This window comes from Mesoplodon bidens (assembly GCF_964165515.1).
Source record: "Mesoplodon bidens genome assembly, chromosome: 9".
In the NCBI taxonomy this organism is placed as follows: Eukaryota; Metazoa; Chordata; class Mammalia; order Artiodactyla; family Ziphiidae; genus Mesoplodon; species Mesoplodon bidens.
The window spans coordinates 89190833-89217466 of NC_138166.1; the positions used below are offsets into that span (position 1 = coordinate 89190833).

General features: G+C 49.5%; 1 protein-coding gene across 6 annotated transcripts in view; it reads right to left on the bottom strand.

Annotated features, from left to right (window-relative positions):
- Positions 1 to 1149: 1149 nt before the first annotated feature.
- Positions 1150 to 26634, bottom strand: part of WDR91 (WD repeat domain 91) — a 56786-nt gene continuing 31301 nt past the window's right edge. For 3 of the 6 annotated variants that reach the window (XM_081243814.1, XM_081243813.1, XM_081243812.1), the window contains 13 exons: positions 25626 to 25833; positions 23805 to 23887; positions 22445 to 22575; positions 21163 to 21328; positions 13908 to 14063; positions 11294 to 11487; positions 10533 to 10683; positions 9187 to 9281; positions 8887 to 9055; positions 6780 to 6888; positions 5856 to 5968; positions 4390 to 4587; positions 1150 to 1922 (listed from right to left, as the gene is read on the bottom strand). In XM_081243814.1, coding sequence (XP_081099940.1) covers positions 1758 to 1922; positions 4390 to 4587; positions 5856 to 5968; positions 6780 to 6888; positions 8887 to 9055; positions 9187 to 9281; positions 10533 to 10683; positions 11294 to 11487; positions 13908 to 14063; positions 21163 to 21328; positions 22445 to 22575; positions 23805 to 23887; positions 25626 to 25833 — 1938 coding nt within the window. In that variant the 3' untranslated portion in view covers positions 1150 to 1757. The remainder of the gene's footprint in view (positions 1923 to 4389; positions 4588 to 5855; positions 5969 to 6779; positions 6889 to 8886; positions 9056 to 9186; positions 9282 to 10532; positions 10684 to 11293; positions 11488 to 13907; positions 14064 to 21162; positions 21329 to 22444; positions 22576 to 23804; positions 23888 to 25625; positions 25834 to 26634) is intronic. The other 3 variants (XM_081243811.1, XM_081243810.1, XM_081243809.1) reach the window with 1 other exon arrangement.

The window sequence follows — 26634 nt, forward strand, 5'->3', positions numbered from 1 at the left end:
CGTACTTGCTAATTTCAAAGGGTCAGAGAGGTTAATGGTGTTTTGGTTTTGTGTTTTTAGGCAGCTTCAAAGTGATGCGGAAGCCCCACCTCAGTCCCTCCTGGTGGAGCCTCAGTCACATCAGCTATGAGCCAAGCTCAAAACAAGAGGGAGACAGGTATCCAACCCAGAGCATAAAGGAAATGAGAGAAGAGACAGCTCTTCACGTGTTTTCTACAAACCTTAAAGACATTTCAGCAAACTGTGGAGACCGTATTGAGAGGAGAGAATGGGCAATAAGACAGAAACTTCGAGATGGAGAGAGAAAAAGCTAAACAATGAATTCTCTCACTCAAATGAAACACATGACCACTTTTTAAATGTCCTACAGAATCACTGGGAGAGATCAATAAGGTTGCTGCTTCAGTGCAGAAGATGGGAAAAATTATAAATGGAAAAGTCTTGAGTTTGCTCATTTGAAGGAGGATTACCAGGTGGAAGTGGGTAACAATGTGTAAGTAACTACTTATCACCAAGTCTCTGGTGTTATCTCATAATTGAGCCACATAAACACCTCTCTGCTTTCCTCCCAACTCCCAGCAGATCAGAGCCAAAGCTTTAGTACCTATCTCTTCATGATTTTCCAAAAGTAGGTAACTGGAAGCACTCCCACACCAGACCTGCACCCAGGATCTAGGCTGGAGCCTCTGCAACAACTATTCTGAGCAGCTTGGTGACAAACTGCCCCTGTCAAGTGTCAGAGCCCGAGGTCCAGGCCTGAAATCCCACCGCCTCAGGTGGAAATGCAAGCGGGAGAACGGAGTCATTTTCTTGTTCCTCTCCACCCTGTGAGGGCATCTGCCTTTTCAAGGTCCCACCCCAGCCAGGGAGTAAAGGGCCAGGCTGTGGACACACACAGATGGCGTGAACCCTAGGTTCCAGGCCGGCACCTGGCCGACTTGCTCCTGTCCTCTGGCCACTCACCAGCAGAGGGCGCCGGTGGCCGGCTTTGTTCAAACTTGGGGAAGTGAAGTTGAAAGAATGGGAGGAACCACAATGACAGGTCCTGGGAAACCACAGCCACCCAGGTGGAGAGGGGCAGATGCCTCAGACCCTGCACTTGTCCTAACAAAAGCTGCCAACTCTCGGAAAAGTAGACACCATGGCCTCCTTGACATGAGCCCAAAGAAACGGGAACGGCACAAACGGTTAGCCAACGGAGCAGTAGAGAGAGGACGTCCTACTTCCGTGGCAAAGCAACAAGCAAACCTCCAATAAAGGTCAGCCCCATGGCTGGTGAGGTAAGAGCTGGGGCGTGGGGCCAAAGCTCACAATGACCATCGCCAGGGCAAAGGGTGAAGGGAGATGCTCTGCTGCACGCATACATTCCAGAAAGGGACACCAGGTGACCACAAGAACATTCTTTTTTTAAAAAAGAAAACTGATTGAATATATACAAAATACTTTCAATCTCTTCTAGGCCAACAGAGAAGCCATCACAATGTTTCTCCTGCTTCCTGAGCTTTCCTCCCACCATCTGGAGCCTGCTCCTGGCAGAGGCCAGCATGCCGATGTCTGGGGAACACGTGCCACAGTTCTACATGGCTCCCGTTCTCGTCAGGCGGCTGGACAGTGCCTGAGCCCCCTGGGCAGTCTCTCCCTGAAGACTCCCCACCCTGGCAGGGAGCCGGAAGGGGAGCGCCCCGTCTTCCTGAGCCGTCTCTGCCTGTCTCCCAGGATAATACTGCTTCCGTGGGTGGCCCCTGGGGCGGGCCCCATCAGACTTTATGGGCCAGGAGGGTGGTCAGCTTGATCTTGCCGTCCATGGAGGCAGTGAGGCAGGTCCCGCAGTCCACGGCTGTGCTCCAGTCCACGGTGACCACAGGGGCACGGTGGCCGCCCAGGCTCAAACAGCTCTCCAGAACCTTCTCCTCCCCGCCCAGCTGCAAAGGGACAGGAGAGACGAGGTTGCATCATCAGGCACTGCTCACAAACACATCCACTTTATGCACTTTCGGTGGCCAAGCTGCCTCGAGCCTGGGGGCTGCCACCCCAAGCGGAGAACATGCCCGGGCACACAGGTCCCCCTTTCCAGAAAGTCTCAGGTTCGTTGCTTGGACCACGAAATATCTTCACTTTCCCGACTACAGTTACTCCTTCAGCTGAAGTGGAAAATAAGTCCCTAATATGCTCTGAAAGAAACAATTTTCCCTGCCACCTTTAACCTGCTATGAGCCATGTCTCCTGCTCGTGCCCAGTGTTCTCTTCCAGCACCATCTACTGCTCCCAGCCTCATATCATGTATCTGCCTCTCTCTTTTACATTTGCTTCCCCCAGGGAACACCAGCGGCAGGAGGGCAGGAGGGCAGGAGGGCAGGGTCTTGGTGATTCCCTGCTGTGCGGCCAGCACACACCCAGAGAGCAGTGCTGGCATCGGAGGCCCTGGGTCAGGGCACAAACACAGCTCTCCTCTGTGCTACCAGCACCTGTGGTCCGGGACTCATGTGCACAGGTGTGAGGGGTCAGAAGGTAATAAGGAAGGGAAACCGGGAGCAGGCTATCAATCCAGCTACATGTAACATCCATGAGCAAGAGAGAGGAAGTATTCAGCCTTCACGGAGAAAACGTCTTTAACAATCATGAATTGCTTATAGATTGTAAAAATGGGACCTGAAGGTCATTATATTCCTTAAATAATTAGACCCCATTTTTGACATTTTTTAAATGACAGAGGAACATCTTTCAACCCGTTAATTGGTTATAGAGAAAGTCTGACTGCAAACCACATGAACTGATCAGAACAAATGATAAAGCCTGCACGATCCAAAATAAAATAATATACACACATACATACACAACACACAGTCATACAGAGAGCAAAGGAGAGCCCACCTGAAACTCAACTAAATCTAAATAATAAAATAAAATTAGGCTTGTAAACAGAAAACTTTTTACAATATCTCCTGATAGCAATTACAAGAAATTAGGGAGCTTTATATGAAACCATCACACTGTACACCTTAAATATATACACTTTTTGCCAACTGTAACTCAATAAAACTTTTAAAAGATTTTTAAATGTATATATTTAAATAAATAAGTAAAAATAAAGTGTGGAACTAATTTTTAAGGAGAGGGCAAGAGCCACCCAAATCATCACCATCTGCGCAAAAGAGGAGCCTGGGTGACAGTAAACCCAGGCTTCCCGGTGCCACACTCAAGGTCAACAGTCCAGAAGCCTCCTTACTTCCAACTTCAGCAGCCCCCTTCCCCCTCACCCCACCGTGTGCCCTTGCTCCCCTCTGCCCTGTGGAGCCCCAAAGCCTGCCTTCCTCCACATCCTCCCAACTCCTCCTCCTCCAAAGGCCTCAAATCCACAGACAGCCCCCCTGCCCAGTCCTCCCTGAGGACTCGGCCCCCACCCGGCTTCCTCCCCTGGGGGCCCTCAGCTCTGTACTGTCATCACTGTTGGTGCTCGCGTCTCGTTCTAACTTGAGCGTGAGCCCCAGGAGAGAGGGGCCACACTCTCCGTCTCCTGTGCGCACTGCCCAGGGCCAAGGACACGCCCGCAGGCAGCTGCTGTCCAGAGCACCAGCTGCCCGCCGGCTGTGAGCCACGCGAGGCGAGCTCAGGGAGCCCCAGAGAAAGAGCATCCCACTCCATGACTCTACCTGCAGACAAAACACCGCCAGGCAGAGAGCTAACACTGAGGCTTACAACTGAATCCACGTGGCGACGCGGAACCAGACCATGTGCTTATTTAGGCCACGACACAAATCCTCATCCCTAGTCTACTTGGTAGCACTAGTAAAATAGGAGAGATTTATAATTTCGTTCAATCATACATCCAAAAAAAAGTACACGAACCAGAGAGGCTGTGACATGAGAATTAAAATAAGCAGATAAACTGAGTGGACAGCTAACATCCCATGTGACAAACCACACCCCCCGGATTTCTGTCCCAGCCACGGATTGTAACGTCCTTGACCCACAGGACCTCCCATAAACAATAAACCTACACCAGATTAGAGTACCTGGAACAGACCACCTAGGCACCCTCCTGTTTGGGGTATGTCCCCCCAAACCAACCTACAGCCCTTCTCCCTAGCTCTTGAGGTTTTCTATAGTTGGTATTATTCCCAAGGAGGGAGGCAGAAAAGGGAGAGTCTCGTCCAAGGACAGTGACGGGTGAGCAGAGAGGACGGACATGCCACACTCGTGCCCACTCCCGCCTGCTCCCTCGAGCCGGCCTGCAGCCGGGAGGCCCAGGCGCTGTCCACCCCGGGTCAAAGGCTTCTCCACGGCCATCGGTGAGGGACAGAGATTGGGACAGAGACAGGGACAGAGGCTCGAACTCAACCGGGCCCAGACCTCCGAGGAGGAACCTCCCTGCCACCGCCCGCCAGGTACCTTGTAGATGACGCCCCCTGTGGCAGAGCATGTCAGCATGTAATTCCCTTCCGAGTCAAAGGCAAAGAGTCGGCCCCGGGGGACCTGGACCTGCTTGTAGCCGCTGTAACCCGACAGCACGAAGGGGCCGGTGGCGTCAGTGGGGAGGCCGTACTCGGACACCTTCAGGCCGCTCTTGTGGATGTTCCACTGGATGAACTGCAACCGCAAAGCACAAGCACGGCACTCTCAGTGGGCCGGCAACAGAGCCCAGGTCCGGGGGGAGGAGAGAGGACAGGCCCCAGGAAAGAGGAGGTGGGTCCACAGGCCCCAGGAAAGGTAGTGAGATGACCACCCAGTCCCGACTCTTCCCAACACAATTTAAGCATTTTCTTAAGGGAAGAAAATCTAGAAAGAGTCAGCCACTTCATGTCAAAGCCTGAACTTTCTCTCTGGCCTGACTCCAGGAAAGGGAAAAGGCAGGCAACAGCCTTCGCCTGGATTCCCATCTCTCAAGCAAGGGCAATGCTCCAGTGATTGTTATTATTACTGTTGTTGTTGTTTTCATTATTAATATTACTGTCAGGGTTAGAACCCAACTAGATTTTTCTTAAAAATAGGACAAGTTCCAAATACACTTCCAGTTTCTCAGCAGTGCTATCAATGCAACACGAGCAATGAGGTATAAGCTGAGCTTCATGTTTTGTAGTGCAAACAGCCCTTTAGCCCACCCAAGGGACAGGCTACCGGGGTGTGACCACCGCTTAACTGAGAATCCTACTCAAATAAATAGGAAGTAGAGCTTTGATTTAAAAACCCCTTCTCATAGTTTTCAAATGAAGCATTCATTTTGTAATTACTGTCTTCACTGGATAATACAGGCGGACAGTATACAATCCAAAAGGTACAGGAGGGAACCATGAAAAGCTAGTCTTTCTCCCAGCTCTGCCTGCCCCAGCTCCCTTTCCAAGGATCCTAATGAATCTTTCCAGGGAGAATCTAAAGGGGGCACTTATTTTTACTTTTTTCCCCAGCTTCCTTTTTACATTTCTTGACTCTGTTTGGGCGAAACTGTCTGCAGCCCCCAGCCCCAGCAAGCTCTACATATCCATGCTGTGACCACCCAATGACCAAGCTCACTGAAGTACGTCCTGGCACCCCTGGGAGCCCACTGAGTCAGGTGGGTCAGGGAGATGAGTCTTTTTTGCTACAACCAGGAGGAAGGATGTAGGTCTTCCCCTTTCATAAGAGCAGTCAACTCCCACTGAACTCATTGAAACCCCACAAAGACCCTGTGAGACTGGTTACTATTTTCACCTCTGTTTTACAGATGACAAAACGGAGGCAGAGGCCCAAGGTCACAGAGCTCGTAAAAAGTACGGTCGGGACTGGAACCCAGCCCGTCATGCTATTCTGGTGCTCTCTAGAATCTCCGATGCCGAAGCCAGAGGAAGGGAGCTTCCTGACCCAAATCCCTTCCCACCTACCTTCCCGTCCTCGCCGATGCTGTACACGGTGTTCTCATCGTAGCTGAACTCCACAGAGCAGACCTCCCCGCAGTGGGCCTTCCAGCTCATAGCACACTCGTGCTGCTGCATATCTGAGGCAACGAGAGGCCACTAGGATTCCCGCCCAGGCCCTGGGGAGACATCTGCCCGCAGCAGGAGGTACCTCTCACCCTCCCTCTGCCCCGACAGGAGTCACAGAGCTGACCCTTGGTGAAGAGTGGGCACCGGGAGCTTCATTTTACCAGTTCTCTCCTCCACTGCGCCTAGTCTTCTGCTAACCAATCTTAAATGGAAGCTTCTTTCACTGGGTCAAAAGTCAGGTTCAGGAATCCCTGGGTGGAGCCTGAGCTCATCTGGGGAGCCTGTAAGTCTAGGAGGACACATTAAGTCCTTCCTGGGAGGGCGCTGTAACCTCCCACCAGGAAGCCCTGGAAATCAGTTAAAGATACAGTCCCCAGGGCCTCCCCAGACCCTCTGACTCTGGTCTCCTGAAACAGGCCTGGTGAGAAGAGCTTTAAACAGCACGCCAATGACTCTGACGCACACCGTTCTACCGCTCTCACAGGGACAATGAAGTGGTCACACCAAGAGGACAGGACGGCATTACTCTCTCGTATCCTCTTGGATCTCACTTGGGCCATGAGGACTCAGATCCAACAGCTCAGGACTGGAGGACGGCTAAGCTCCACCCCCCCACCCCACACCCCCGTGTCCACGGACATGGACCACGTGCAAGGTAATTAGGGGGTCCTGAAAACAGCAGACTCTGACCAAGTTAAGTTCTATTACAAGCATCTTGAACTGGGGTTTTGCAATAGCCTCCAGTCCAGCTGACAAAAATCCAACTCTCTTCCCTGGGGCATTTGAGGAGGGGACCAGGATGGCGTGAGCATGCTTGCCTACCGAACAGCCGGATGACACCATCAGCTGCCCCCGTGACCAACAGGTTGCCATTGTGATTGAAGGCTGTGCAGTTGATGGCGATGGGCTCCGGATCCAGCGAGAACTGGAGCTAGAAAAGGGACAAACTAAACTTTAAAATGTAAGACGGTAATAAACCAAATTTCAGGACAGGTTCTGTTTGAAAGGGGGAAGGAGATCAAGATTGAGGAAGGGCACACCAGGGCATAAAAAGTGTCGGTAATGTCCCACTTTTAAACCGTGATGGTAGGAAGGTGCTCATTTTACGGTTCTTCTCATTATTCCGTACACCTATGATTTCAACATTCTCTTCTATGTATTCAATATTTAACGAAAAGTTGAAAAATAGCAAGTGAACATAAAATTACAAATCACGATAAGTTCTTAGCACAAACTAACAAGATTAAAAAGGACCTAACCAGACTGGGTGGGTATAAACGGGAGCACCTACGAGACACTGGAGGACAGACGTCAGCCGGATGGAGTGAGGTAGGAACGCTCTCGAGAGGGGCAGCATGCAGGGAGGGCCAGACCAGGCAGGGCTCCAGGGGGTGTGGATGGGAAACCCGGAGGAGCGGGAATGGGCAGGACGTGCCTCCGTGTCTGCCCATCCCCCAGGCGCAGTGTGGCAGGCGGGCGCCGTGGGGGCGCTGTCCAGCAGCTGTCCAGCTGAGGGGTGCTAGCGGGCATGTCCCCGGAAACGGAGAGAAGTGTTCAGACTGGAAACAGGTTTTGGAGGTGGAACTGACAATGTCTGCTCCTGGACTGACTTCAGGGTGAGGGAGAAGGCTGGCTCCAGAAAGGCACCTGGCTTCTCAGTGGGACGCATCTGCCAGGACGAGGGAGCTAGAGAGCGAGAACTGACGTGGCAGGGTGGTCCTGACTGGCTGGAGAGGCCTGCGAGGCTTCCAACTGGGAACAGGAAGGCGCAGAAAGGCACAAAGAGAACTCAGGACCCAGCCACCAACAAGACAGGGACACTTCAAGTGTCCAGTACCAGCAGGAAACACACTGCTGCACGTAAGGGCCTGACCGAAACTGATTCTCCCAAGAAACACCACTGCCTTTTAAACAGGTGAGTGTAAACAGCACTGAAGCCCTCAGGATTCAGGGTCACAGCCGTAAGCATCTGCTGCTGTTCTGGGTGGGAAGGCATCACCCCCTCCTGGGGAAGGTGAGCCTCAGGCCCTGTGAGCAAGCTTTCTCAAGACTGTCATTTCTTAAGAATACGCATGTGTCCTCACTGCTTCTAGCTGCTGCTGAAATTTTTATGCAATTGTAAGTTAAGAGGCAGTCAGAAGGGGACTCTAGTTGTCTCCTGAAAAATAAACCACTTGAATGCGGAATACTAAGTGAAAGAGGCCAATCTGAAAAGGCTGTCTGATTCCAGCCATATGATATTCTGGAAAAAGCAAAACTATGGAGACAGTGTAAAGATCCACGGTTGCCAGGGGCTGGGGGCAGGGGAGAAGACTACATGAAGCACAGGGCAATTTCAGGGCAGTGGAAATACCCTCTGTGACACTGTAATGGTGGCTACGTGGCATTACACATCTGTCCCAACCCTTAGAATGTACACCACTAAGACTGAACCCTGATATAACCATGGGCTTTGGGTGATTATGATGGTCAGTGTAGGCGCATCAGCTATAACAAATGTGCCCCTCTGGTGGGGGATGCTGACAGCAGGAGAGGCTGTGCGTGTGTGGGCAGGGGGTATATGGGGGATCCCTGAAACTTCCTCTCAATTCTACTGTGAGCCTAAAACTGCTCCAATAAAGAAAAAAAACTTTAAATATTAAAAAAAATTAAATTAAAAAATTTTAAATAAGCCAAAAGGCCCCGATAAGAGGCTGTGTGTGAATCCTAAATTTGTGGCATGATGCTGAACGACTTCAGTTGCTGGCAATCTGCCCCACTGGAGTATTACTGCTTTTCAACACTTAAATGTTGAAACCTCCTCACAAATCAAAATCTTGACGAGCCCAAAGCAAAGAGGGAAGAGACCTCAGAAACAGAGGGCAGCACAGGCTGTGTGCCTGCCCGGGAGTGTGACCAGCCCCAGGGAGACCACGGGGCAGGCCCGCACCTGCTGCTTCATGGTTTTCGTGTCCCACAGCAGTAGCTTGCCAGGAACCTGGTTAGTGCCCTTGCTGCCGATGTCTGGTGCAGACAAGTCCACCTGGGCAGCAAGGCTCGGAGCTGCAGCTGAACAGACGAAAGAGGCCCCGCTGGGGCTACACGCGAGAGACAGGATCCTGCAACACACGTGGGGCTGGGTCAGTGCTCCGCCCGTCCACAGAGCGGGGGGGAGCGGGGCTCGGAGGCTCGGCCAAGGCCAAGGTAGGCCCGCGGAGCACAGCAGTTGAGGGAGTGGCCTCCAGCGCACCTGGGCATATCATCGTTGATGCTGATTTCACAGAGGTTCTTCTTGGCTTCCGTGTCATAGAGGCGCACCGTCCCCACACCGCTGCCCAGCAGGAGCTGGAAGGAGAGGGGGAGGGAGAAGCAAATGACAGCTCTGGGTCAGGCCCGCTCAGGGAGGCCCACTGGGGGGCCAGGCCCACCCCTGTGCAGTGGGCCAGGCTGTGGGGTGAGGCCCGCCTCCACTTCTCCAGCTAGTTCAGGGGGAAAACCCGGCTACAAAGGACCTCATTTAAAACTTAAAGACGTCACAGGTGACCTTGAACAGAAGCAAAACCACAAAAGGAATGTGTGGAATAGAAGCTCTATTGCTACCTCAGGTAGAGCTGGAAATGAGACCCTCTGCTCACCCCGTCTTCCAGTTTAAATCCCAGCTGTCCCAGTCCTGCCCTCTGGCTCTGGATCCACCACCACCTCCCTGGGCAGCGGCCCCAGCTGGTCACTGGGCTGGGTGACAGCCCCATCTGTGCATCCTGGGGACAGCTCTGGCTCTGGGCCTACAAAGGCCTCCAGAAAAAAACAGAGGAGGCTATCCTTGTGATTTATTTGGTGAAAACTTCAAAGACAATAACGAGGACCGCCAGAAGAAAGCACCAGAAGCAGATCTGGGGGTGTCCCCCAGGAATATTCCCTAGAATACGGCCTCAGCATTCACCTAGCAAACTGACACTGGTACAGGGCAAGCCCCGAGATCCTAGTGCCGTAAGGATAATTCCTGCAGTTGTCAAAAATTATTAAAAAACAAGGTCTGCTCCTTGGGCTGCTGGGTATGATCCCCTACAAAATGGAATACGGTGAAAAAAAAAAACCCACTATAAATCAACTTTATCTCCTTAACTACAAACGCTATGTCAAATATGCTAACACCACTGTGGGAACCCCAGGATAGGACACACCCCCTCCGGCCTGGCCGGGGAGGGGGTCTCAGCAGGAGGGGGCGCAGCTGAGAACGCTCGTGGTACGCTGTCAGAAATGTGCAGGGATGGCAGGAGCTGGTGGGGGAGAACAGGCAGGGAGCCGGTCTCTCTGCGGGAAGATGAAAAGCAAGCCAGACCACCGCACGCAGGAAGGCGGCCTCTGCCATCGAACAGGGTCCCACTGCAGCTTAATTCCAATTCCTGTTAATCCAGTAACCTCCAGATAGGAGCCTGCTGGGACAGTCCTGGATGTGTGGTCCCTGCCTTCCCAGTGAGAGAGAGAAGGGAGTGGCTTGTCTTGGAGGCCCCAACCAGTGGTGCTGGAGCCACTGGGGAGAGCCCTGGAGAGTTCTTCACTTAGACCACAGGTCCAGCAACAAGCAAGACCACTCACCAGCCTGTCCCGCTTGGTGGCCCACTCTAAAGAGAGCAGCGGCGACTTGGAAATGGAGGACGCCTTGGTCTGCATGATAGGGTTGAAGGACCACACCTTGATGACCCCGTCTACGTCTAAGCTGGCGACCCTCCTCCCTGAGCAGTCCACTCTAAGAGGAGAGAAGGGGGGACGCTGTGAGCATCCTTGCCTTAGTCCGCTGTCCTCTTCAGCGCACCCAGAGGATTGCTTTTCTGACTCTCCTGCTGAGACTCAAATGCCCACACTCCAAGGACGGGCGTGACCTACTTCTAGAAATATTCGTTCGTTCGTCTGAGAACTACTTACAAAGCATTTATTCAATATCATGTGCTGAGCCCTGTGGGCAAGATGCACACAGCCCCACCCTCAGCACTCGTGGTCTCTAGAGACTGAGAGCCTCCTGCATCACGGCTCCGGAGCCCATCACATCCATCAGAGCAAGGGATCACCTACCCTCTGGGCGTTACACCCCAGGATCAGGAGTGGAGAGGCTGACCCGGCCAACGGCAGCTCTCGGCAGGACCCCAGCGGCAGCTGTCCAGCCCTCCTCTGACAGTTCAGGGGTGACCACGGTCCCTCGGGGCCATCCCACCCTCCGCATCTGTTACCTCTCATCATCCCGCTTGCCACACCTTCACACGCACAGCCTGAAAACCGAGGCTTCCTGGGGAGCCCAAACCCCACGCCATCAGCCTTTCCCCCAGAGGGCCCTGGCCCCGGCCGGCCGGCCCGACACCCACCTGCAGTGCATGATGGAGGAGTGGTGCTCTCCGTACTCCTCCTGCCCCAGCACGATGAACGGCTGCTCGGGCCGGACCCCCCCACCCTCAGGGCCTGCGGCGGGAGCCCGCGCCAGGGTCTCCAGCACCTCCACGTGGAGCTCCGGGCAGGGCTCTGCCTCCGGGCCACCAGCTTCGGGCTTCTTCTCTGCACACTGCACCAAGCAAAGGGGGCACAAGTCAGCTGCGAGGGGTCTGCACCGGGCCCAGCCGGTGCAGTATGTCTGGGGACACACTGCGAGATGTCTGGGACGCAGGCCACAGCCCTCGGGGGAGGATCCTGGTGGTCTCGGGGTCTAGAGGAAAGAGCTCTGAACTACAAGAGCCTGCTCTGCTGGCGGCCCCTTCCTAGAGGCCCTGCTCCTCTCACAGGCCCCGTGGAGGGAGTGTGGGCCACAGGCTCCCGGCTACAGCTGACGAGACTCGGGACACGCACCACCTCGACAGACCAGGCCAATGATAACAAGAATCAGTGAGTGAGTGAGTGCCTACTGCATTCCAGGCACCACATGAGTATGATTGATTGTCTCATTTAATGCTCCCCCCAACCATTTCTGATCCTATTATTAACCCCACTTTACAGCTCTGGAAAGTAAGACTGAAAGCAGAAGTTAAATAACTTGTCTAAGATCAAGAGCTGGCCCGGGGTAGGATGCTGATGTGAAGCCGGGTCAGTCAGAGGCAAGCATGGCCCCTCGCCAGTGCGCTGCCATGTCAACCAGCACCTCCTCCTGGGAGAGAGGTACTGAGAGACTGGGGCGACGGGCCAGGCACAGAGATAAACCCGAGCACAGCAGCAGAGCCAGAGCTAGGCGGGGCACCAAATGGCACCCCACACACCCTGCCACCCGAGAGGGCGGCAGCCACCCATCTCTGCCTCCCTGGGACAGCAAGTGTTGGCCATCACGATTACTATCTGCTCACGCAGACATAACCCAGGCCAGGGGGCGCCAGCCAGGGCACTCTCTACCACCCGCGTGACCTAAGCACTCCTTGGGGTCCCAGAAGGAGCAGTTCTACAGCAAAAATAGAATGGAACAGAATGGGACGGGACGGGACGGGATGGAATGGGATGGAATGGGATGGGATGGGATGGAATGGAATGGAATGGAATGGAATAGAAATAGAATAGAATAGAATAGGAATAGAATAGGAATAGGAATAGAATAGGAATAGAATAAACAGAGAAACAGTATGGTATGGAATGGAATGGAATGGAATAGTATAGAATAGAATAGAATAGAATAGAATAGAATAGAATAGAATAGAATAGAATAGGAATAGAATAGGAATAGGAATAGAATAGGAATAGGAATAGAATAGGAATAGAATAAACAGAGAAACGGTATGGTATGGTATGGTATGGTATGGTATGGTATGGTATGGTACGGTACGGTACGGTACGGTACGGTACGGTACGGTACGGAATGGTATGGTATGGTATGGTATGGTATGGTATGGTATGGTATGGTATGGTATGGTATGGTATGGAATGGAATGGTATGGTATGGAATGGTATGGAATGGTATGGTATGGTATGGTATGGTATGGTATGGTATGGTATGGTATGGTATGGTATGGTATGGAATGGTATGGTATGGTATGGTATGGTATGGTATGGTATGGTATGGTATGGTATGGTATGGTATGGTATGGTATGGTATGGTATGGAATGGTATGGTATGGTATGGTATGGTATGGTATGGTATGGTATGGAATGGAATGGAATAGACAGAGAAACAGTACCTTACAGAAGTGGCTGAGCTCGGGTGCGCCTCTAATCCTACAGCACAGAAGGATTTGAGATCCGAGCCATAAGGGTCTATGCTATCGAACCAGAACCAGCACAGGGCTGCTAACGCCAAAAATGCCTTTAAAACAGGCAAGTAGCCTCAATTAGGAGATAAATGGTCAACAAGGTGACTTAGGCAGTAAATCCCTTTCCCTTCAATCCAGAGTATTTGACCGAAACAGAAGCAGCTTATACCACCAGGAAGAGCAGACCCCAACCCATATTCACTAGTGAGAGGAGTCCCTGAGCTTGCGCGGCAAGGGCCCTGGGCCGCAGCACGACGCTGTGTGGACACGTGGCTCTCGGGGCAGCGGCTCCAGCAGGGAGTGCAGGAGAAAGTGATCCTGTGATTGAGCAAGTCTGGGAGATGCTGGGTTAAACCAAGGGAAACAGGTCTCTCTCCCACCGACTCTGAGCGCCCGTGACATGCTAACACACAGTTAACCTAAGGGAAGGACAGAGCATGCAAGGGGTCCCAAACCAATTATTCACAGAGCTCACCTTCTGGGAACATTTTCAGAGGCCGGCATTTTATGGCCCCTGTTTAGGGAAACACTCCATCGGGAAGAGGGATCACTGGAGAGACCCAGGTGGTTTTGGAACAAAACAACCAAAGTGCAAGCAATTAAACCCAGTTAGGCAAAACCACACTCTACACAGCAGAAGAAATCAAGAGAGGTAAGAGCAGGCCCTACACGGCCCCTCCCATTTTCCATGGCCCTCCACCACATAGCCGCGTGGTGTCCCTGCAGGCGGTCATGAGACACCAAGGCCGAGCCATACCTGCAAAGTCATGGAGAAGAGCTCCTTCCGTTCCTTGCCATGGTCCTGCAGGCGCCGCTGGCGGTGCTGTGACCAGCTGGACTCCCCAGTGGCCAGCCCGCTGAAGAGGCTCTTCCCGTCCTTGGGTGCACATGCTGGCTCCCTACCCTTGGTGCTCTGGAGGACGAGACACCAGGCTGTGAAAAGTCTCTTCCTACCTGGGCCCAGGCCATGACACCTGGGCCAGGAGGAGAACAGGGAGCAAGGAGTGGACTCTCCCCTTACTCCTGGGTAAGGTTCCTCCCTGGCCATGCTGAGAGGTAGTTAAAATGTTACTATGTCAGCCCATGAGCAAAGTCAAGGGCAAAACATAAGCAGGCTGGACCTCCTCCTTTCTGTTCCCCACTCCCCCATCCTGAGAGGACAGGTCCCCAGCACTCACTTCTCCACCCGCCACACCTATCACCTGGAGGTAATACATATGTATCTCCTTGATCTAACTGGAACAGTTAACTTTATTTAGCTTAGCACTTACTAAGTGACAATTATGAGGCAGATCAGGCTCTACGTTGGGTGTTAGAAAGACTTACAAGCAATTATATGTTTGGGCAATACAGCAAAAAAATTATGCAAAATAAAATCACCCCTCTGGAGGGAAAAAGGAACACAGTATCCTCTTGTTTTGGGCCAAGTGCATGACTAAACCAGCCAATGTTAACAAATATTGAGGTATTTGGAAATGATTACTAGGCAACCAGAAAGTCTTAACAGAAATTGTTGGAAACTCAAGGTCTTTTGAGCAAGATAAATTGGACAAGAGAGAAATTGGCATCTTCTGGCTCCTTTTCATAGCAAGAGAGATAAAGTCAACCAAGGTTACAGCAAATGAACTCAGTAATTCCCACTCCTATAGAGACTGAAGATTCCTAATCTAGAGCTTTTTAAAAAGGAACTGCCACCTCATCACCTTCCCAAATTATCTGGCTGGTTTCTTTTTTTCCACCCTTATTCCCACAAATTGTGATGGTCACACTCCTACCACCCCCAACACACGCCTTTTTTTTTTTTTTTTTTTTTTAACACTCTTAGCAAAGGGATAGGATGCAAACAGCCACTCTGGTTTGAGACCAACCTCCTCACAAATCATTTGTACACAAGTCCTAAGTAAAGAGAATAAACTCAACCAAAGTCTATTTGTGGGCTTCTAGTTCTTCTACTGGTTATTTTTTATGTTAACACTAAACAACTTAAAATGATTAACATACGTTCCTTGGGACCCTGGAGTCATGTGAACAGTTAAGAAAGGAAATTTTAAAGGCTATTAGTTTACCTGGAGCCTAACTGTGGCTGAGCTACACAGGATTGGTTATTTTTGGTTTTCTGACTGAGGTGCCCTCCATTGGTATCTACTTGTGCTTGTAACAGATGTTTTCTCTAGAAAGAGTATTTGATTCTCTGAATTCTGACTTATTTGGGGAAAAGTAAAGTTCTTAGTTAAGATTTTTTAAAAATAACCTAAGAAGAAAACCAACAACAATAATAACATCATTACTCATTGAGCATTTACCATATGTAAGCTGCCATGCTAAGAACCTTACAAATATTCCCTTAAAGATGAGGCATTATTTTAACATGGGGAGCAGATGCTTGGAGAGGTTACACAGGGAGAACCTGACAGAACCGGAATTTACACCCAGACCTGACAACAGCCCCAAACTGTGAGAAACCTGAAGAAAGAAACACCATGATGGGAGCCCATGGAAGAAAGTGGCACTGAGTAGAAAAGATAAGAAGAGATGTCATAATCCTGGAGCAAAATAAGAACCAAGATAAGGCCCTTCTCTGGGTGCTTCCAGCCATTCTTGAGAAGTATCCCATGGTCCATGGAACACTGAATAGGCCCCACAGTTTTGGAAAGTGGGAGATGACTCCTGTTACCTTCCCAAAAGTAAGAGGTGGTCCTGAGGTAACCATGGTCCCTCACACGGTCCCGGGGTGGGTACTGGGGTCGGGGGTGGTTCACTCCCTTGGAGGAGATCCAAGGATGCCAACCTTCATTACACAAATCTATTAATTCCTCCCTGTATCTGCTGATCCAGAGGGCAAACTGCTCAGACTAAAGAATTCCACAGGGGAGGCTATACTTATATCAGACAAAATAGACTTGAAGCCAAAGACTGTAACAAGAGACAAAGAAGGCTATTATATAATGATAATGGGGTCACTCCAACAAAAGGATATAACATTTGTCAGGCTTCCCTGGTGGCGCAGTGGTTGAGGGTCCACCTGCTGATGCAGGGGACACGGGTTCGTGCCCCGGTCCGGGAAGATCCCACATGCCGCGGAGCGGCTGGGCCCGTGAGCCATGGCCGCTGAGCCTGCGCGTCCGGAGCCTGTGCTCCGCAACGGGAGAGGCCACGACAGTGAGAGGCCCGCGTACCGAAAAAAAAAAAAAAAAAGAAGAAGAAAGACCTCAAGTAAACAACCTAACTTTACACCTCAAGGAACTAGGAAAAGAAGAATACATGAAGCCCAAAGTTAGTAGAAGGAAGGAAATAACAATGATCAGAGTGGAAAACAGTGAAATAGACTAAAAAGTCAACAGAAATGATCAGTGAAACTAAGGGCTGGTTTTCTGAAAGTTAAACAAAATAGACAAAACTTTAGCTCGATTTACCAAGAAAAACAGAGAACTCAAATAAAATTAGAAATGAAGAATTCCAAAACACGTCTCCAAAAGCTCGAACATCTTGATAGACAAGACAAAAGAAGGACTGACAGCAGAGGCCATGTTTTCTGGACTTCAAAGGCGGCTATGGGAACTCCACAGCTAGCTATAAAAACAGTACTGAGAGGAGGAGGAAGATCAGTTTCCAGGGTTGACGGCTGTTTTCCAAAATAGTGGGACCCTGGCAAGCAAGGAAGTCTCGAACAGCCTGGCAGAACTATGATTCAGGTTTCACAGATTTATCAGCCTGACCAAGAGATCTTTAAACTGGATATTTGAGAAGGAAAAGAACCCCTTTAATATTGCATGCATTCCCAAAGAAAGTACACAGACCACAGGGGTATCTCACCTTGGAACCAAAGGCTGGGAAGGCTGCAGAGCAGGGACAGGTACTTGGTGGCACACCTGTCTTTCCTTACTCACCTGCTACACCTGATAAGTGGTGTTTTTTTCCTTTTGCAACACGTGGTTTTAAGGGTGCTCAATTCAATTGGCCCAAACTGATGGAATAGAGAGGCTTAGGATAGACTTCAAATTCGTCTAGCTGACACAAAAGCCACTTGTAACCCTTCCCCAGCAAATACATTACAACATTAAGAGGAACAAAAGCAATGCTTCCCTGTCAAGTCAAGATGGCAAGGAAGCTGTCCAGTTTATCATTAGGTTGGGGGCTGGACAGTACTCCGAAATGAAAATTCACACAGGCAATTAACATAAGGCACTGCAATAAATTAAGAAGAACTGTCCTTATAATGATAGGGTAGTTTATACCAAAAGAGCTATAGACCTAAGTGTGACCTATCAGATCCTGCTTAGAGAGAGCTTCTCCTTAAACTATATCTAAGTTATTTACGAAAGAAGGGTAAACATCAACAAAAACAATAGTATGCTAAAAGCTGATGAATGCAGCCATCCACCAAACACCTATCTATGTTAAGCTACAAATGCATATAACTTAAGTAAATGTCCACTGTGGTACAACCGGTAATTGAAAGTTTTACTTTGTTTTACGAGCAAACCTCATAAAAATCTTAACTACTGGATTCAGATAACATTCCAACAGTCCAAATTGTATTGTCATATTCTACCATAATCTACCTGTCTCCTACAGTTCAGGAGAGGTATCTTAACCTATGTTTTATCATTTGACCTTCTTGCTTCTCACTCTAGGGAAGGATCTAAATTCATTTTCGGTGGCCTGAATAGAGCTTACCAGGCAGTCATCCAAATGGAACAGAGAACAAGTTCCAGTAATTTAGGCTCACCTGAAGCAAAATGAAGACAGGCCCTAGTAACACAGAAATTACAGAATGAAAGACGGGGAAGAGGGCTCCCTTTTCCCCATCCTGCTAAGATGCCCCCAAGGGCAGCATTCTTACGGCTGATGTCACGGGAGCTATGAGGTAGTTTGATACTAATAAGAGTTACAAATACAGAAGTCTGTGGTCGCTTTGCTTTCTTTGCATTACAGCCAATTAGAGGTTATCTCTGTAATAACCGTAATTCCCCCTCACGACGGACTGAGTAGTTATGGAAGGAGTGGAATTATAACTGGAGGGGAGGATGGGGTAAAACTGCAGTGGGAGAGCCTGCTGAGGAGCTGCCCACAGGGGCTTCTGTCACAGAGATCCCAGAAGAGCTTAGGAATTGTGGTTTTACAGCTACTTCCATGTGTTTCTAAAATTTTGCCTCCGGGTTCATAGTGAAAGCACAGAGAGTGTATCGCCAGAGACTCTACATCTATAATTTTATGAACTTTTCAGTGATAACAACAACAGTTACAGTGACTGATCACAAGTGGGTAAAATGCTGTGACTGAAACTTACAATGCTATGTATAAATAATATTTAAAATAGGAAAGCCTATCATTTTATGTATTGCTAATTTTTTTTATAAATTTATTTTTTATTTATTTATTTTTGGCTGTGTTGGGTCTTCTTTGCTGTGCGCAGGCTTTCTCTAGTTGCGGCAGGCGGGGGCTACTCTTTGTTGCGGTGCATGTCCTTCTCATTGCAGTGGCTTCTCTCGTTGCGGAGTGCAGGCTTCAGTAGTTGTGGCACACAGGCTCAGTAGCTGTGGCTCGCGGGCTCTAGAGCACAGGCTCAGTAGTTGCGGTGTACGGGTGTAGCTGCTCCGTGGCATGTGGGATCTTCCCGGAGCAGGGCTCGAACCCGTGTCCCCTGCATTGGCAGGCGGATTCTCAACCACTGCGCCACCAGAGAAGTCCCTGTATTGCTAATTTAATAACACAACTCATGTTGTTTTGCTTGCTTATTAAGAGTAAAAAAGAAAGAAGGCTCTCTGGCATGGTAGTAGTGAAGAAAAGACTACAAGCTAAGTATGCACTAACGAAGCCACGTGGCTGATTAAAAAACCAATGTCACTTTCTATTGCGTTAAAAGCAGTATAGCATTAAAATCACAGGAAGTGATCACACAGCTAACTGCATTTGGTATTGGTAAGACAGCATCTTGAATTGTAAACTCAAATTTGGCCATCGATTGTATAGAGGAATTTAAAAATTAGAATGTCCCCCCTAGAAGAAGAGAACCAGAATGGTGAGGGGTCTAGAAATCATGCCACATGGGTAAACAGTTGGGCAGAAAGGAAGGAATGAACATAGTACTTAGCCTGGAAAAGACAGGAAGGGTTGTCCTAACCAGAAGCCTCATTCTCATAGCTCGAAGGCAAAGCTAAGATCAGTGAGTAAAAATCATAGAGGTTTCAACTAACAACTTTCAAACAGGCCAACGTCCCTCATGTACAAGCAGTGACCTCCCCAGCACAGGAGGCAATCAGTCACAGGACGTGCCCTCTCTCAGTAGGAGGGTGGGCCAAGTGACCTTTAAGCTTTCTCCAACTCTAAAATTCTGTGCTTTTTCTTGAACCTCAAATATGCTAGTTATCTTTAGAACTGAAACGTCACTGCTGCGTCTAATATATCAGTAAAAAAAACAAGTGACCCAACCACTGGATTTTTCAGATTGCAGACATTTATCGACTCCATTCAGGAAGTGGAAAGAAGGCTGCCTCTGCTCTGTTAACATGCCCCGCAGTGACCCAAGCTTTGTTTGAATATATTTCAGAGGTAAAGGAAGGCATGTTTTTTGCAAATTACACACTCTTACCTTTGTCTCCTGAACAAGAACCATACAAAAAATTTCCAATCCCATTTCACCCTCACCATAGGACACCTTAGCGCCTGAACACGTAAACATAAGGCCACGGGCTTAAGCCCAAAGACCCCGTCTCCGTATTTTCTTTTAAGTTAATGAAATTGAATTTCATCATTTCATGTACATTTTAAGGGACGTAGCATTCCATACGTCATCTACTACACTTACAAAATCTTGCACAGTGAAACAGATTTGCAAAGCAAACCGTAAAACTTACTCAACCACATTCTACAAAACTGCAGTTCTAATTTTTAAGGTTTGAACTTCAGAAAAACAGTCGTAGAATAACCATGACTGATTTTTGATGCCCCAAACCCCCTGGATGCTAAGGCTGCAGTCATTTTGCATTGCTGCCACTTTAGGTCTCAGAACTGACTTAGGTACCCAGGAGGCCAATACCTTCCCAGCTACAAAAACTACAACTAAAATGTATTGCGCGCTTATAACCTGCCAGGCACTGCATATACCAAGGGCTCTCATATCAGCTCAAATAACCCTGCCCCTAGGGAGTGAATGCCGTTGTTATCATCATCCCAAGTGAAGTGGGATGAGTTTAAGCAATCTGAGCAAGGATGATAAACAAGGTACAGTTGCCTGACTGCAAAGCCCATGCTTTCTTCCCTGGTGTCCTGCGCAATGTCTGCACTTCAACAACAGTACTAAACCCGAGTGCTGTGCTAAAAGCCCCGACATCCCAATGGCAGCCTTGGGGAGGACCCCTTTCTCCCCAAGCAGCCCCACGCTGCTGCATTACTTGCACCTGTACTCAAGCCAAGGGTGGCAGGAGAGGAAGGCAGAGATGATGACAACTTACTGTATCTGCGACTAATAAAAATATATTAAAAGGGAAACAGTCCCTACCCGAGCAATAAGGCATAACTATGGGTCTGTTAAAGTTTCACTCTGGCCAGCACTTCTGAAAGCAATGAATTCTGACCATCTCTGCTTGGAAAACTCCTCAATTTTGGACATATGCTGGCATAAAAGAAATTCTCTTGCAAGCTTCTAAAAAGTGAAAAATAGCAAAACTCCCTTGCAGAATCAGGAAATAACAACTTGTAAAAGAAATACTACACTGGATTTAGAAGTAACTTTAATTTAGTCTTTATCAACAAGCTACTTTATATCACCAAAAATCTAAAAGTCCAGAATTGCTTGAATCCACACTTGAGGAAACAAATCGCAGTCATAAGCGCTCATGAGTTAGGGGACATTTATGAGAAACGGGAAGGGGCCCTTCAGAGCATACTTCCTCTTGTCACCATCCACTCTCCACCTGCAGGTCCTAAGGGAGGGTGGACAAGTCTCCACCTGACGAGTGGGATGTCGGAGGCCTCCTGGCGAGAGTTAGAAAGGCAGGACTTGCACTAACCTGGCCGCCAAAGGACTCCTTCTTGGCCGAGCTCTGAGCCTGAGCGGGGGCCTGGGCAGGCAACAACCTTGAGGGGCTCTTCTTACTCTGAGGCAGCAGAGAGGACAGGAAGCCCACGCGAGGCGACTGGGAGAGGGAAGCGTTCCTCTGGCTGCACACCATGGCTCTGGACAAGCAGACAGCACAAGGTCGTAGCGCTGGAGGGGGGACCTGGGAGAACCCGGAGCACAGACCTCCCAGGCTATGGACGCTGCCAGTGACCAGGGCCTTGGCCAGGTTCGCACGCCTGGGCCTTAAGGCGGCGTGATGCTTGGTGCTATTCTCGTACGAAGGGAGCCGGCAGCCTAACTGGCACAATGGTGAAGGCTGCGGCTCTTCTTTGAGGGCCGTGGTAAAGCTCAGAGCAGCGCTGTCTAATAGCCACTGGTCACACGGGGCACTGAGCACCTGAAATGTCTTTAGTCCAAATGGAGATGTGCTGGAGGCGTAAAATCCACACTGGGATTCAAGACTGAGCATGCAAAAGAATGTTAAATATCTCATGAATACTTTGTTTATATTCATTACATGTTCAAACGATATTTTGAGAAAGTTGGGCTCAGTAAAATATATCATTAAAATGAGCTTGTTTTTCCTTTTTTTAACATAGCTACTAAAAATTTTTAAGTTTGATTTTTGGCTTGCACTTTATTTCCATCGGAGGGCGCTAGCTCAGAAACTAGAGCAGTTTCATCTGCTGCAGTACTTGGCCACATGCAGGTTTGGAATCTGACTGCCTGGGTTTGCATCCTGACTCACCAATCGCTAATTCTGTGACCTGTGGCGCCTACGTCTCTTCAACTGCTATTATTCTCATCGCCTGGGTTTTCGGCTGTAACTAGCTGTTTTTTTTTAAGGTTGCTCAAATACCTCTCTTCCAACCTGCCTACCTTTCCCAACCCTGGGACAAGAGCATGCTTCTACGGAGAAATGCATCCAACCTGTGGTTGGCAATCGTGTCATCCAAGAGGCGCTCCTTTCAGGGCACAGAAACTTCCCAGGGCTTCACGAAAGCGGGTGCGATTATTAACCCAGGCTGCACATATCTGGACGTGCAGGCCCCTGGAAGAACAGGCCTAGAGGCTGGGAGGTAGGGGACAACTAGAGGACCAGGGGACCTTACTCAGAAAGCTCAGACAAGAACAGTGAGCACCCGGGAGGCTCCTGGCAATTCCACGTCATCACCAGGAGGAGGGGAGAGCACAGGGGACCGAGGCGCGGAGTGGGCGCAGCACACACTCACAGTTCCGAGTCCCCCAGGCGGTCCATGTTGGAGACATAAGAAGGCAATTTGTGCTGGACTAAGGCCGCTTCCTCTTCTGGCTGTTGCTCCTCTTTCTTCAGTCGGTGGATTTCGGCTTGCAGTGCAAACAGCTGCGTAGAGGTGGGACGAGTAAGATGGGGATCTCACCCAGCCTTCCCTCCCCTGAGGAAGATTAGACTCACGTCACATCCGAAACCCAAGCACACTGGCTCAAAGGCCACCCGCCCTCAACCTCGGAGTGCCTCTCTCACTCTCTGCAGACTGGAAAAATGGGTGAGGCTGCTGGTACTTGACTACAGGGAGGCGAGAAAACTAAAAACCGTTAGATATACAAAACCCACTTTTTTTTTTTTCTTTTTATCATTTGACTCGCTTCTTCCTGAATTCAGTGAGAAAAATAGTTCCACCCAATCATGCTTTGCTCTTTGGAATCTACAAAATCAGACTTTGGAACTCAAATGGAAAAAAGAAATTTGAAATGAAGGTCAGCATTTTTGACCTTCTGCCTGAAGAAAATTATACACACACCCCCAAACCCAAGAATCTTAAACCCCCAAACCTAAACAGCTTATAACCTTCCTTTTTCTAAAAAATCCTCCCTTTTCTGAAGATGTGTCAATCTCAAGGTTAGAGAAAGGCTCCTCAGGCAAAATGTAAAGGCAAATGTGGGTCCCCTGGAGCTATCATTTTACCAAACTAGAGAAACCTAGTTTAGCTTAGCTGAGAACAATTAAATCATTTCTGGGCCGTAAACAATACAGACGTGGGGACAGGTGGAAAAGGACTAGGGGTGGGAAGCAGGTTAGATGTAAGGTGACATCAATGCATAGAGTCTTTTTCCTCTTAAAAGTTCACTCCTGGGCTTCCCTGGTGGCGCAGTGGTTGGGAGTCCGCCTGCCGATGCAGGGGACACGGGTTCGTGCCCCGGTCTGGGAGGATCCCGCATGCCGCGGAGCGGCTGGGCCCGTGGGCCGTGGCCGCTGGGCCTGCGCGTCCGGAGCCTGTGCTCCGCAATGGGAGAGGCCGCAGCAGTGAGAGGCCCGCGTACCGCCAAAAAATAAATAAATAAATAAATAAATAAATAAATAAATAAATAAATAAAAAGTTCACTCCTGTTACTGTGTTGTTCGCGCTACGTGACTTACAACATGAACCTCACCTCTGGTTTTCAAAGACTTGTCACGTGGCCCCCAAATCCCCAACACTGCCTTTCTGGTGACTCACTTTCATCTGAGATCAGTGCTTTCCTCTACTGAAATCAGCCCTCTATGGCTACTACCTAATTTTACACATGAAAAGCAGAAGTACTTCCCAAGGAGCAAGCACTGAGTAAACTAACCTTCTGGCGCAGAACTTCATTTTCTTCCTGAACCTGGTTGGTCCGCTGGCACTCTGCATCGAAGTTCAGGATCACGGGAACCGGTGCACCAAGTTAAAGAATAAACCTGCCTCTTAATCAATTTGACTGTGGTGATTATGTCACAATGTGTACATACCCCGAACCATCAAGTTTTATACCTAAATATATACAATTCTTAATTGTCAATTATACTCCAACAAAGCTGGGGAAAATAGCCAATTAAAATATATATTCTAAAATAAAATTCAAATCAAAAAATAAAAATAAAATTCAAATCAAAAAATATATTCTATCACAAACTCTGCAATAAAACAATTCAATACAACAAAAATAAATAAGCCTGCCTGCAAAACGATTAAAAGCCCTTCCCAAACTCTTGACACCACACCAACACCTTTGAACATGACACAGAGTAAAAACTCTGTGCTGTGGGCTCTTCACAGCTTTATGAATAGTCTCTCCCTTGACACGGGGCCTGGCCTGACTTCCTTCAGAGAGACTCACGGACACATGACAACCTGCCTGGCTAGCCCACAGAGAGGACATAAGTCCAAACCTGACGCTTTCTCCCAAATGCCAGCAGTAAAGGGCTAGTATCCTGCGGGCTTCACAGCCAGCCTAAGCTTTAGTGACATTGAGCAAAAAGCCAGCCCAGCAGCTGGCCACTCGCCTTTCCCCTCCGCAGGTTGAGCCTCTCTGGCAGAGGTTCAGACTTGAGAAGCAAGCTTTCTGCAGATTGCCACCCTATGAGCACCCACATTCTAGGTCAGGGTGTCTGTTTTTCCTGACCACCTCAAACAGCTTCAGTCCAGAGGAGCACAAAGCAGGCAGGGCCTCAGTACCGGGGAAGCACACTTCCCTAGAGGGCCCGCGGGTGTCAAGCCGTAACCACCTCTGGGCTGGGCCCCCTGTTAGCTTTGTCTGAAAGCCCTGGGGATGAAGAGCAGCAGCAGGGGGAGAGAAAAGGCCAACCTGGCAAGGGCGTAACTCACACTCACCACAGCACAAAAGGAAACACTCCCTTCCTACCTCCACCAGAAGACGTTCCTCCCAGAGCCAAAAGGAGATGGTGGATAGGCCTCCGCACGTCCAGTTTATCAGTGACCCACCAGACAGCCCCATTCCAACCAGACTCCCTTCTCCTCCCGTGGAATTCCTGCTAGAGAGCAAGAGTGACGAGGAGGATGTCCTGGGCTTTCCACGACAAAATGGTAAATAGGTCAGGCTGTAAAGTAGTTACATCCTCTCTTAAATATCCACACCTATGTTCTTAAAGCTGCTCTGTCCTCTGACAAGTCAAGGGACCCTAAGGTCATTATAAAGACAGTGACCCAGGCACTAACACAGGGAGGAAGTTCCGGCCCTAGAAGTGTTCTCACCTGCTACCGAATCCCAACAAAGGCAAGTGAATCCTGGGGGGCACAGGGCGTGCACAAAGGGTGCTCTCGAGGTTGGCCGGTTTCGCTGCAAAGCAGCTCTGCACTGACCCCTGCGTTTGCTGAGAGAGGCCCTATTTGAGGGCTCCTATCCCCCCACTGCTAGGACAGTCCCCACCCACACATGTCCATTATTCAGCAGCAGAGCTGCTGAACAACTGTAATAATGATGACAATTCCCGACCTACGATCTCCGGCCTACTGATCAAAATAACCACCATCTGTCCAGCCCCCTCACGTGACACATGACAGTGATCCTTGGGCATTGTGTAGAAGAAACGATTGCATTAAGAGCAGCGGCCACTGATCACGCTGTCGGGCTGCCTCAGCCTGGGCCCCCAGCCCCGGGCAGCGGAGAGGATATGCATGCACTGAAACAGGACGCTCAGGAAGTTGTGCAGGGACACGATGAAGGTGTCGGCCCACTGGCGAGAAAAGTAGGTGGCAAAGATGGGGTTGGTGTCCGGGGATGGCAGGAAGGGAAGGACAAACCAGTCCTTCCACTCAGCCTGGTTCTGGAGCTCCACGGCCTGCTTTGCAAAGAACTCCTGAGCCTTGTCACTTCTGTTTGTCTGCCAAGACACAGTGGAGGGAGCAAGGAAGGGGGAGAGACAGGAGTCCAGAGGTAAGATTCTTCACCACCGCACAGCAGACAGCCTCTGAACATCGGCCTGCTGGGTAAGTGGCCAAACATGATCTATAAACTCTATAAAATCAAGAGAACCATCACACTTTTCTCAAGTTCCTTGTAACTTCAAAGAAGCTGGTTTAAACTAAACTCCTGAGGGACCTCCCTGGCCGTCCAGTGGTTAAGACTTCGCCTTCCAATGCAGGGGGTGTGGGTTCCATCCCTGGTCGGGGAGCAAAGATCCCACATGCTTTGGGGCCAAAAAACCAAAACATAAAATAGAAGCAATATTGTAACAAACTCAATAAAGACTTTAAAAATGGTCCACATCAAAAAATCTTCAGGGCTTCCCTGGTGGCGCAGTGGTTGAGAGTCCGCCTGCCGATGCAGGGAATGTGGGTGCCCCGGTCTGGTAAGAGCCCACATGCCGCGGAGCGGCTGGGCCCGTGAGCCATAGCCGCTGAGCCTGCGCATCCGGAGCCTGTGCTCCGCAACAGGAGAGGCCACAACAGTGAGAGGCCCGTGTACCGCAAAAGAAAACAAACAAACAAACAAAATCTTCAAAAATTAATAAGTAAAATAAAATAAAGTCCTGATGATAAATACCATTCTAAAAATTAATTCCTAGTTGATTTTCAAATAATCTAAGTGATTTACTCCCCCAGGTCAGCCATAATCTTTATTACTCAAACTTTAACCCAGCTACTTATATTCTTCAAAACATCCCCCAGGCTTACGTGCTTAA